Here is a 13727-nt window from a genome sequence, read left to right as displayed (position 1 = left end):
TAAAAAAACTTGGTACTGTACAAAAGCAAAAAAGGAGCAAAGAAAAATGAGCAAGAAACAAGAAGAAAAATGTGCTCTGAAGAGTGAAGACGCAACAAGCAAGAATAAACAAGAAGAAGAATACCTCGCTTGATGAAGGAGAATTGAAGAAGCAGCGCGTTTTTTGTTTTTGGGGGAAAACCGGAAAAAGCAAGCCAGCAGGAACTCAGCAGTCAGCAACGCGTACGCAAGGATGAATGAGCGGTAGGGTTTTTTTTTTGTTTTAAGTTGGGGATGACGTGATTTGACAAAAATACCCCTATTTTTTTAAAAAAAAAAACTGAGTCAACTCGGTAAACTCACCGAGTCAACCGAGTTTACCGAGTTGACTCGCTGTTTCAACCGTTTCAATCCAAAATTCGTTTCAACCAACGTTTTGACACGTTTTTGGTCATTAAAACGTAGAATGTTTCGACACTACGTTTTAACAACAATGGTTGAGAAGCACCACTGTCAATAAGCCAAGAAGAAGGTGTACAAGCATTACCAGATAGCTTTTCAGAAGGTGGTTTGGAAGAATCAACTATGGTCAGCAATCGTTGAACCACATCTGGAGTAAGGTCAGCCAGAGACGCAATACCTTTGGTGTCTCCATCAGCCGGAATGGTTAAAGCATGTGCAACCGGAGCGAAGAAAAATTGAACGTTCTATCAGCCATGGTTATTTTGAACGTTCTATCAGCCATGGTTCTTGGCTGAAAAAAAAAATTGAAGAAAGAAGGAAAAATAAGGAAGCTAGATCGATAGGCTCATGATACCAAAACAAAAACTGTTTGAATTGAAATGCACACTTTTCATTTACAGATTGCAGCCTTAAATAAAGGCTTGATTACAAAAATCAGAATCTCGTAATAAAGGCGCCTTAAATAAAAAGGCTTGATTACAGATGATCAGAATCTCCTAATAAAGAGCAATTACAAACTGATCAGAATCTCCTAATAATCCTAACATATTAACAGAATCTCCTAATAAAGGTGCCTTAAATAAAGGCTTGATTACAGATGGTTACAGCTTTCTTGATGTCATTCTCTAAAGTCACATGTGACTAATTATATTAACACGAAGAAAACAACTAGTGATTTCAGAGTGCAAGTCAAAAGATGTCCATAGGCAGCAATTTTTAAAATTGGAATTTTCCTTTGGTAGTAGTTGCCACAACTTGCTCAAATCTTTTAGCCAGCACTTTAAAAGTTGAAACTGAGGTTAATTACATGATAGAAGATCCAACATCACCTACACCAACAGACAAAATAAACCCATAAATCAAATTTAATATTCTCTGTCTTCTATATTGGTCAGTCAACTACTACACATGTTGAAGAATCAACCAGCTTCTCATGTTCCATTGTATAACCAGGTTTCTCTTTTCCGTTTACCAAAAAGAAAAAAAGAATACTCTTCCGCTAACTATCCTTTTCCCACATATTCCCAGCTAGTTTAACTAATATTGCATAAGACTTTATATATAAGACCATTGATTAAAGATAAAAAGTTCCTGAAGTTTTAGATTTCAAATTAACGTAATGTAGAAAGAGAAATTTGTGGAGAATGTGGACTTGGAGTAACGAAGTTGGTATAATTATTTAAACATCTTGGAGGAAAAAATAATGAGGTTCATATGGCCTCTCTTTTTTTTGGTAAACGATATGGCCTCTTTCTAGAGGAACAAAACAGATAAAAGAATAAAAATAGACGTGCCACTCTATGATTAATCTTTTTTATTTTTCCTGTTAATTTCATTTTTAGTTGTACTAAATACGAAATCTCAGTGAATATAAACAAATTGAATGTCAATGTTTACAGAGTTCGAATTGTACCGAAAAAATTGTTTGGACTTCGGAGGGAGGCTTAGACAGAAAAAAGATAAAACAACTTGAAGAAAATAAAATTAAAAAAGGTGGGAAAAAAATCCATTAATATTATCAGTTTTACACGAGGCAACAATTTGCATGATATGTATAACAAATTCCAAATACGTACTTCTTAGTATTTTCTAATTTCACATAAACTGAGGGGGAAAAAACTTCTTTGTCCTGAATTAAACTAGTTGATATATTACAGCCAAATATATGATATGTTAACTTAGTCTTCTTGCTTTGTGGGGACAGGAAGGTGTCCTTTCTCTTGTAGACTCTTGACGGTCTCATAGAGACACTGCTTCACTGGGGTGAATTCCAATCCCAAATCTTTAAGCTTTTTATTTGAAAACACATAGGGTTTCACTCTTGGGTTCTTTTCATCTGAACATCTGCACAAGTGAAATATTATGTAAAAATCACAAACCCAAATTATTAACATAAGTTAGCAATAGTATCTAAATTCTTCACTTTTGCATGTTTTGGTACATCGAGATTATGGTACACCAATTCACCCTTCAGATGAAATTTTTGTTACTAATAAAAATCTATGTAATAAAATTTCAAAGCAAGAGTGGATATATGCCTAGATGTAAGAAGCTTTGCATTGGTCTTGGGCTTGTAGGTTCCCCAACAATATATGATATGTTCTTCTGAGCAAGTTATCAAAGCAGGTAACTTAACCCATCCTTCTCTCAATTTTCTTTAAAAAAATATATAATTTATTAATAGATGACTAAGCATGCCTTTGTATTAAAGAAAAGAGGTAGGTAAAAGATCCGATACACTCTCAGGGCTCAAGTCCTTGTGTCTGACAAGGACAAGGGTTTGGTAAAGATTTGTAAGTTCCACTAGTTTTCACCTATAAAATCATTGAATTCTTGGATTTCAATTTGACTCTGCTCTCCTTAGGGTAGAGGTTGGAAACACATAAAGAAGTCAAAGGTGGTACACCTACAGCCCTACCTTTCTGCATCCATCCTCATACTGCTTAACATTTATATATTTATGTTCCATGTCACAAACCAAGAAAACATAACATCTCATCAATAATTAATGATAAAAAGTAAAACTCAGTGCACCCATTTCTTGTTTGGTATGATAGAAGAAAAAAGAGAGTTTAATGGAAGCATTTTTTGTGGGATTTAATTTGTATATTTTGCATCCCTCTCCTATAATATAAACTTTTTCAAGTAAATTAATTCTGGTAGTTACTTATTGGGTCCGTCGCTTCTCATGACTTGTGATGAGAAAAGTTGCAGCAAATTTTTAACACTAGGATACACGTGCGGATCCTAGAATACACGTGCGGATTCTATAAAAAAATAAAAATAAATCAGGATTCGGACGCATATCCTGATAAAAGTAAGTGTTGCTGCACTTTTTCCCTTCTGCAGTCACATAAGAACTACTTTCCCCTTGCTTATTATATGCAAACCCCAATAGTTTTATACAATTTAGAAGTTGTGGTACACAGAATAGCAAAATCTTTCATTTAATTGTATCTGCTTTTTATTCTTTGGATTTTGTTCAGGAATCACAACAATAATAGAAACATAACAAATACTTACTTGGTAGGAATAGGGTACTCGGGGAAGTACTTGGCTAGAATTTCAACTAGCTCACCACGATGCAAAGAACTTTCAGAACATATGTATCGACCAGAAGCAGAAGGTGTCTCGTAAACAAGAATGTGAGCTAATGCTGCATCCCTAACATCTACATAAGACTGAGTTGCATTTACAAAAGTCTTAGCAGAGCCAGTAAGGTACTTGAGGATGTGAATTGTACTAGCATTAATGGTAGGTTGTAGCAATGGTCCTAGAACCAAAACTGGGTTCATCACAACCAAGTCCACCTCTTTCTCTTTTGCTAAATCCCATGCTTCTTGTTCAGCCACGGTCTTCCCATAACAATACCAGTTCTGCAGATTAATTAACCATTTATTATACCCAATACATATTATATTCTCATTTAATTATTAAAACTCCCATTTCTAGCATTCCAGTTTCGTATATGACTAGATTTGTATTAAAGCCTTTAGATTCTACCTAAAAGGTACATAATATCATATAATTTTATCTAAAAATAGTGACAAATATGTTACTAATATTTCTTGTTTCAATATATTAGATAGCATGTCACTTAAGTCAATGAATTTATAACCAACAAAAGTTACAACTTGTTGACATTAGAGTGCATTGATAATTTAGTAGTTAAATTGAACCTTGGTGGTCTTGCAGTACTCCAAATCACTCCAGCATGACTCATCAACCACCACATCCCTACTCCTATTGGGGTCCATATACACTGTGCCAATTGATGAAGTGAACACCACGCGTCTCACTTTTGCTTCTGCAGCTGCTTTTATCACATTCTTGGCTCCATTCACTGCTGGCTCCAACATTTCTTCCTGAGTGCCACAAAGGATTCATCTCAATTACTGTTTATGTGATTAGTTAATTCAGTTTTATATAGAGTCAAATTTGCATAGAAAGCAAATACAACAACAAAAAATTGGGTGAAGTGTGGGGCTCAGTGTTAAGGGAATGTGTGTTCATCACAAGAATGGCATCCATAAACAACAGAAAGAAAGTGTTAGGATAGACACAATGAAAAGATAGCCATTAATTTATTTATAAATAAATAAAAATGACATCGCTTCACATCAACTAATCATGTTAAATGATATATATATATATATATATTCGAGTCTATCACAATCTCAGAACGTGGAAAAAAAAAATGTTGGTGGTGGGATCCACCAGGGGTCCAATTTGATCATGATAAGGTATGGAAGTAAGTTTAGATTTTCTAGCACTTTATAGCAATATCAAAATGTGGAAAACAGAGAGAAAACACATAATGATAATCAAATTACAAAACATGAAAGAGAGAGGAAAAAGAAAAAGAAAAAGAAAGAAAGAAAAGATAGAAAACTCACGGGGTTATCAGTGACAGGTGAGGCCGTGTGGAAGACACCATGACAACCATTAACAACATCTTTAATAGACTCAACATCAAGAAGATCAACTTTATGCAGAGTTAGCCTCTCCCTTGCTCCTACCAACTCTTTCAAGTGACCATTCTTCGGATCATCTGATGAATCCACGCATGCCCATGTCAAAAAAATAACATAAATATCAGCTAATCAAACAACCTTAAACATAGCAAATTTAACATGCAAGCGAGACATGTCATGTCATATCATATGTAATGAGCACATATATATATATATATATATATATATATATATATATGTAGCAAGCAATAATAGCATGCCTGGGTTTCTCACGGTTCCTTTGACAGTGTAGCCTTTCTCTAAGAGAGCTTTGACGAGCCAAGAAGCTATGAACCCACCAGCGCCAGTGACACACACGGTTTGGTCAGAAACTGAAGAAGTGTCAGCAGGCATATTCAATGGCTCTGTATGTTCCTTCTTAATTGGTAAAGAAACAAAGAATCTTTAGATAATGAGAGAGAAAAAAATGGGAAGAACTCTAGAGGGGACAGAGATCAATGTGCTCAATTGAATACGGGAGATGCTGCTTACTGAAAGTGGCACAGAGCAATGTGACCAAAATGTGGCTTTTATAAAGGATTCTGCCTCACCTAATCCTGATGTGATATATATTTATTTTGATATAGATTATTGCACGGAAGTTAAAATTTTGATTTATTATTATGATTTTATGATTTTTTTTTTCATCAAAACGATTTTATCAATATTTCAAATGTTTTTACATTTTTTTTATGATTTTTCTATATTACGTTTCACGATTTTTTTATCCCCTTTTCGATTTTACATAAAATCTCAATTTTAACTACTTCGATTCCACCTATCTCTTTTTCGGCTTACTTTTCTCTATCATTTTAAAATATCATTAAATTAAAATCTTAATTAATATTTATCTTTCCCTCTCCTTTTGAGATTGTGATCATCTAATGATATTTGAGAATAATAGGCAAAAAATAAGCAGAAAAAGAAAGAAAGACAGAATATCATATCCCATTTATTTTTTGGGTTTTATGTTTATCATGTAACATGATATAACATCACTTTTCTACACACACATTAAAGAGGTGAAGTCCACATGTTTTTCTTTCTCTTTCATCATTCCACTTTCTCTCTCTCCATTTTTTTATGTGTGTTGGAAACAACACTTAAATCATGTAACATAACACTAATAAAACCTTTATTTTTTAGCCTTTTATACTGCTGAGGTAAACGCGTAAGGTTATACTTAAATATCATTGTTTATATAAAACATTGTCCACATGGGAACGTCAAATTGTAAATTCAAAATTGAGTTAACATAAAAAAGTCGTTCTATTTAAAAATTCAAAGTCGTTCTATTTAACGTGTAGAACAACTTATGTACCCTGTTCATGAAAAAATACATATTTTTAATCACGTGTATACCAGTAATCTCCAACTTTGCATGTGTTTTCGCGAAACTAGTGTTACTCTAATATTTAGTAAGGTCCAATTACATACACAATGGTTATTTTTTTAAAAAAATAAATAAAGAAAGAAAGTGTAAAGTGAAAAATATAAGAACTCTGACTACTAAAAAATAAAGAATGCTTATAATAAAAGACACATGCAAGATCATCTAGAAGCAGTCCACCGCACCAATATTTTCTGATCAGCTCCATTTCATAGTAGTTTTTATTTTAATACGTCAAAATCTCTCTTAAAAATGAACAATTAAATTAAAAAAACCATATTCTTAAGCTGTTATATATAAGGGATGAATTCATCCCTATATAATGAAATAGAATCAAAATTCTTAATAATAAGATAATTTCGTATTATAATTTATTTATCTTAAGACGTATATATGACCCTTTTCTTTTTTGGGTAAGCAACGTATATATGATTTTGCCATTATTTACTATATATTTTATATTTTTTAAAAGTTCTTAAATTATTGATTATTTTAGTTGTTTCTTTTTACGTTAATATTTTATATATCTCAATTACTTATATTCTCAAAATAATTAATTTTAAATTTTTATTTTCATATCAAAATTTATTTCCATCCCGCATTTTAAATTTTACTCTCGAGTTATTTCTTTTTAAATTTATTTATTTTTACATTAAATCTCTATCTCTCTCTTTTAACAAATCTCAGCTGCTCCAATCTTAAACATAAAATTAAAATTGAGAGCAACTAACTATTTCTTCTATTCTCTATTAAGGGAGCGTTTGGTACAAAGAAAAAATTTGAATTTTCGAAAAATTGAAATTGATAATCTTATTTAGCCACATTTGGTACAAGAATTTTAAAAAAATTATCAGGAATTTGATTTTCATAGGATTCTAATTTTTGAACAATTTTAAGCTAAAATGTCATCCAAGAATATCACATAGAGGTGGTATTCTTGGATTCTCATTACTTTTAATCTTTGTGGCGTCTCTAGCGCCAAATCCATATTGCTGCCTTCTTCTTCCCACGCTAGTGGCGCGGTGGTGAGGAGGCTAGTGTCAAGTCTATTTTGTTGTTTTCTTCTTTAGCAGTACAGTTGAGGCAATTCACTTTCCCAACATTTCTGGTAATATTTTGCCCAACCAAATAGTTTTTTTCTCACATTTATGAAAAATTCATTTTTCCAACATATTCCTATTAATCGTGATTCTCAGGCATAAAAAAATTTCTTCTTTACCAAACATTCCCTAAAGAATGACTCTCCAACGCATAAATGGTTAAGAATTCACATTTTCATCATCTTTCGCAAAATCAAGTCCACTGCGGAGACATTCATAAATTGCTCTATCGTAATTCTTCGCGGATATGGGCTAATTTGGCAAGTTCCTCAGAGAGAGTTGTCTCGCGTCTCTAGATATTCTCTACTACCCACCTGTGTCAGTTTCGGGTACATGTACCCTTTTGTTGGGAGGCAGTAGTGGAAAATTTTTCGCAACGGGCTAACTGACACATGTCATTCTTAATACTTTTTAATTTTAAAATTTTAATTTAATTTTTCAATCTATACTTTTTGAGTCCTACCTAAATTAAGTATGCATATATTTCTTATGATTTTAAATATCTTCCTAAATATTTTTTCTTTTAAATTTTACCAAAAAAATTACAAGATACTTTTTAGTTTGTGTAAACTAGCATGCAATCATATGTAATAATAATTGTAAAAAAAGTCAAACATTTTTAATAATAAAAGTAGAATCCATATATTTATGTATGATTTAATAATCATTAAAGTGATGTAACGTGCAACCATAACTAAGACTTGCCATTTTTCTCCATTTTGTAGACAAATTAGTCAAGCGAAATCTGTCTGAAATTTCCTGAAATGTAGGGCATGGATTGACCATCAGAATGGTTTTGCAATATTTACAATAGAAAAAGGGGAGGTTGAGGTAGGAAAGGAATCCTAGTTTATAGATTCTGCGGCAGTCAGGTTGTAAAGAAAAGGTGGTGCTTGGGTTGTTGAATGAAGACATTCTTCACATTCAAGCATAAAATCAACACCCAACAACTACCCCAACCCAATCAAAACGTTTCTTTTCTTTTTGTGAAATCAAAAGGTTTGTTTTCAAAGTAATGGGAAACTAGCATTTGTTTTCAAAACATTTGGCGAGTAATATTTTTCAGCCTTTTGACTTAAACCGACGTCAATAAAAACAAACCCCCCGACCAAAATCAGCGTGTCATTAAATTGATAAATTCATTCCACGCTCTTCTGTTCAAAGTAGTGCTGTGCTGACTCAACCATGAATTTGACCCCATGATGCACATGTCACATGTTTATTTAACAAAACTGCATATTTTATGTAAAGAGCTTAAACCAAGGTCTAAAGTACACATTTTGGACAAAACTTCTATTAGCAAAGACTTAACATACTTTTTGACACCATTTGTTACAAAACTTTTAAGTACTTCTGAAACATGAAATTAAAAAAATCACCCAATGAAATAAGTATAAGTGCTGACCCATAAAAGTCATTTCCTCTGCTATTCAAGAAATACTAGCCTTGCCAATAGAGGCAGAGTTAGGGAAAAAACTCAGTTAATGTCAAAAGATCCAACTAGTAAAATTCAGCGAGTACAAATTTGTATTATTTTTAAAAACCTAACTAATACCAAAGTCATGCTATAATTTTTTAAGAAAATATGTAGTATTTTTGAAAATCAATCAGTGCCTACCAAGTGGCTCCACCAGTGCATCCTTGCCAACACAGAAAGGAATGAAACAAACCCTTCTCCGCAAATCCATGAAATCATTATATACAAAAAACCAAGTTTCAAAAAAGGGTGTGAACCAAACCCTTATACTGTAATAAATAGTCTTTTTTTTTTAAGTATTCCAAAGGGGCAACAACCCAAAGAAAAAGAGATTACAAATAAACATAGTCAGAGTCCAGTAAAGGACCCAGCTCATCAGGAGCATTAAACAACAAAACATAATCCTCCTTTGCAGAAGAAGCTAAATTAGCAAGAAGATCAGCACAAACATTACTATTCCTACTGACATGAACGAACTCGACTATCCACTCCTTCCTACCCCAGCTTCTAATACTATCAACAAGCTGATGGTTGCCACCATTTCAGAACTACAGTTAATAGCTTGGATTGCTAACTGACAGTCACTTTCCACTAGCAGCTGAGTCACTTTGCGATCCCAAGCAACTCTAATTCCTTTGTAAATAGCCCAGAGCTCAGCTATAAAAGGGGAGCAAATGCCAATCTTGTAGAGGAACCCAGTAATCCATTTACCATTTTGGTCCCTAAGGAGTCCTCCACATGAAGCAAAGGATGAGCCTGGCTTTACTGATGCATCTACATTAAGTTTTATCCAACCTTGGGGGGAATCGTGTAAAGAATCTTGGGATACACCACCCCAAAAGCTAGCTCAAAGGTGAGAGTGTTCAAGGTCTTATAAACTCCACATTAGTTGCACATACAACCAATGTGGGACTATATCCCTCACATGAGAGCCCATTGGGCTTAAAGAGTGGACAATGCAACAGGCCCAGCCTACCTGTGCTAAGAAACGCCACAAGAGAAAGTGGGGGCGGCGAGGCTATGATACCATGTAAAGAATCTTGGGATACATCACCCCAAAAGCTAGCTCAAAGGGTGGGAGTGCCCTAGGTCTTATAAACTCCACATTAGTTGCACATACAACCAATGTGAGACTATATATCTCAACAAATCGACTAAGGAACTCGACTCGAAGGCTGCTGGTTAGGCTGAGCATTGATACCGTTTCCAGAAGAGGAGATGATTGTTGGGTTTGCTCTTTTACTAAAGCCCAAATGAGTTATTAGTATGAGAAGAGCCCAAGGAACCTAGAGCCCAATGAGCTAGGGTTTCTTGGAACCCATATAAATAGTACCTCTTAAGTCATCAGCCTAAAATGTCTTTTTTGTGCGAAAGAGGCAAGCTCAGAATCTAATCAGTGCCCACACACTTCCCCTTCTTCCTCGAGAGATAGTTTGGAAGATCTGCCACAGTCCAGCTTCAAGGAGGTTGTTCGTGCTGCGGCGCTGAGGTGAGCTGTTCGTGAAGAGGAATCCTACAAGGGAAGATTCTACACGAGACCTGCGCACCGAGAGGTAATTGTGAAACAAGGATGATTCGGTAAGCATACCAATGTACTAGGTCTTAAACCGCTTCCGCATAAATCTAAGATTTCCAACAATTGGTATCAGAGCCTTGGCTGTACATTGGTATGTGAATCTAGTTTCACTATTCATGTAATTAGTTTTGCTTCTTAAAATGTGGCACCTAGGGTTCTAGGATTATGGTATGAATCTAGCATGTGTATTTTATAATTCATTTTCATAAAAGTTTAAATTTTAATCGGTAAAAATGCTTTAATCCATGGTTAGGGTCTCTCGTGTATTTCTCGATTTGTAACAAGGAGGCTAATCCCATATGATTAGGTTTCCTCCTTGCTGTTTTTGTTTATTTTTGGAATTTCTGTGTATTTTTTCAATATTTTGTAAAAGTTCAAGATCGAGAAATCGCGAGGAAGATGCGCAGTCAGCACTGTCGGAGACTTTTCGAGGACTTACTGATCTCGGAATGGGGCGATCTATATATGGTTGGAAAGAGGACAGAAATACGAACGCAACGGTGGGTGGATCACCGCCATCGGAGACTCCACTCTCCACCACGCGCCTCCACAAGAGGCTGAGAGTGGCCGCCACTCTCCGGCAAAGAATGGGAGAGTGAGGGAGCATACGACCACCTTTTTGGGTGGTTCCGGCGGCGGTGCACTCGTCTCTACGTGGCGGTCCTTCCCCTGGAGTTTCAGCCTGATTTGACTTCGGGTGACGGCGCGGCAGACCTGACGGCTAGGTTTCCTCTTTCGCGTCCTAGGGTTTCTCGCCAAAGGATTGGGTCTTTGGGCTTTTTGGGCCCATGAAACCCTAAAGGGGCTTGAGACAGATACTATGGGCTAGGCAAAAGTCGAATTCTAAAGTTGTATTATTCAATTTAATTTAATTTAACTTTCTTTAAAATAGGAAGGCCATGGATTAAAGTAATTATGATTTATTATTTAATGCTTTTATTGATTGGTATAAATTATATGATTGATAACATGCTTTATTGCGATAACATGCCATATAGAATATGTGGTGCCATATTGTTGCATAACTTGTATGATTGCATGAGCATAATAGCTATTATGTCTTCAGCGACTAGTATGATAGTTATTATGGGATTATTTTGATTTTAAATCATCCTAAGAAATTAATTAATAATTATTATGATTTTTATTAAAAATCTAGATTAATAATTGAATTAATTAATTTTGGATAATTAACATCAAGATAAATAATCGTTATGGAAATTATTTTGATTTCAAATTATCCTCATAAATGATAATTATTATGAATGTTGTAATCTAGATTAATAATTAAGTCAGCTATTTGGATGATTTAAATCTAGAAAAATAATTAGAGAAAATTTCCTAAGAGAATTCTTTTATTTTGCGAGTAATTTGTGGGTTTTCTGAAATGGTCATGGAATAACACACGCTGCATACAACCTTCATGTATCATGATTGTTTGGAGCACACGCTGACGTAAAGTGACCGGATTTCAGTACCTTAATGCTTTCAAAATTATGTTAAGCTTAGTGCACGTTTATCGGCGCTCTTACTTATATAGTTTTTGAAATCAAACAAAGGAAATTAAATAATTCTTGGAAATTAGAAAATGTTGCTTATGTTGAATGGAAGGAGATTTAAATTAAGAGATTAATTTAACCTTCAAGCGCATTATAGGACCATTAATAAAATAATCATGTGAAGTCTCATCGAATAAGCATGATTGGATTTTATTAGATTGGACTTAAATATCTATGGGAGGAGATTTAAATTAAGAAATTAATTTAACCTCCAGGCGCATTGTGGGCCTATCAATAAAATAATCATGTGAGGCCCCAACGGATAAGCATGATTGGATTTATTGGGCCTTAATAATTTCAAAATTTTAATAAAGTATTGTACGGCCCATCGTCGATAATACTAAGTTATTAAAGATAATTTTGAAATTAAACAATGAATTCGACTGGGCTTATGAAAATTCTCAAACAAAAATGTTGAATGTGTGAAGGTTTTAAAAATTAATTAATTTTAAAACCTGCGGGCTCCATTTGTGGGTTTATTAGTGAAATGGTTATCGCTGAAGCCCCATCGGATAAGGATAATCAGATTTCACTAGATTAAATCTTAATAATTTCAAAATTTTAGTAAAGTATTGTACGGCCCATCGTCGGCAATGCTTAGACACTAAGGATAATTTTGAAATTAAACAATGGTTAATTACATTCAACTTTGGTAAAATTGTTAACCCTCCCATCGAGGCTCTGGCAATGGCACTGAAGGCCCAAATAACAATTTTGGTTTTTACAAGTGACTTGCCCATCGTAAGCCTTGTAAAGATAAACTGAAGGATTGTTAACAATAAACAAGAGTAGTTATGAGAATCTACTCGCACTTCGTTTGTTTATTGCATTATTTGTTTGTAATTGTGTGCTTTATATGTTTTTCAGAAAATATCTTAGAAATGATTTTGAGTCGAAAACCTCTAGATGGTACCAACTATGAATAAGTGAAAAGCAAATTTTTTGATATTGTTCTAAAACATGGAAGCTAAAATTTGTTCTGACAATGCGAGGGCCATAGCAACCTGCAGAGGATGCGTCTTAGGAAACTAAGATGCATTTCTCAGATTAGGAAAGGGCAGATATGGTAGTTCGTTGCTATATTATTGTCAGTCTTTCAAAATACTTGCAGAAGCAAGTGTACATGATTAAGAGTGGAGTAGAAATGCTTCAGGCTCTTAATGACATGTTTGCTGCGTCTAGCAGCTCTGCTAGACAAAATGCAGTCGGTGCAGGTTTTGCTAAGAGTCTTGTTAAATCCAAAGGGAAACCCAAGGGTGGTAACAAGAACAAAATGACTTGGTTATCAGTTGTCAAACCAGTTGCTATGAAGAAGCCGCAAGGCAAGTTCTTCAAGTGCAGACTGAAGGGATACTGAAAGAAAAATTGTCCAGAGGTGATGAAAAGAACCTGACATGGGCATATCAAGGCCTGATCAGTGAATGAATTATTGATTCAGGATTCACTGATTATGTTTGTTACTCTTTGTAGTAGTTCAAACATGGCATACCTGTCAGCAATGGACATAGATATTTTAAGCTTGAAAATGGAAACTTGTGTCTGCATTTGCAGTAGGACAAGTTATTTATACGACTATGGTTTTGAGTGACTGTTTATTTGTTCCGGATTTCAAGAGGAATTCAATTTTTGTTAGTTGTTTTGGTTAAAACATGGTTTGACAATGCAATTGA

At 34.3% G+C, this 13727-nt stretch overlaps 1 protein-coding gene across 1 annotated transcript; it reads right to left on the bottom strand.

Annotated features, from left to right (window-relative positions):
* Positions 1-2120: 2120 nt before the first annotated feature.
* On the bottom strand, positions 2121-5320 carry LOC133304349 (cinnamoyl-CoA reductase 2). Its single transcript, XM_061504372.1, has 5 exons — positions 5177-5320; positions 4839-4993; positions 4122-4307; positions 3466-3818; positions 2121-2286 (listed from the first exon to the last, which is right to left on the bottom strand). The coding sequence occupies exons 1-5, from the start codon at positions 5307-5309 to the stop codon at positions 2121-2123; spliced, it is 993 nt and encodes a 330-aa protein (XP_061360356.1). The 5' UTR covers positions 5310-5320.
* Between the last annotated feature and the right edge of the window lie 8407 nt (positions 5321-13727).

This window comes from Gastrolobium bilobum, unplaced genomic scaffold, assembly GCF_033153095.1.
Source record: "Gastrolobium bilobum isolate Gb01-03AN ecotype WA unplaced genomic scaffold, APGP_CSIRO_Gbil_v1 utg10043, whole genome shotgun sequence".
NCBI classification, from domain to species: Eukaryota; Viridiplantae; Streptophyta; class Magnoliopsida; order Fabales; family Fabaceae; genus Gastrolobium; species Gastrolobium bilobum.
Note: the sequence above shows the minus strand (reverse complement) of the source record. Positions and strands in the feature narration are given on the sequence as shown.

Coding starts and splice junctions, on each gene's coding strand:
- LOC133304349 (XM_061504372.1), bottom strand. CDS start 5,309: ATGCCTGCTGACACTTCTTCAGTTTCTGACCAAACCGTGTGTGTCACT. Junction 4,994..5,176: donor AGGAACCGTGAGAAACCCAG/GCATGCTATTAT, acceptor TGGATTCATCAG/ATGATCCGAAGAATGGTCAC. Junction 4,308..4,838: donor CACCTGTCACTGATAACCCC/GTGAGTTTTCTA, acceptor TGTGGCACTCAG/GAAGAAATGTTGGAGCCAGC.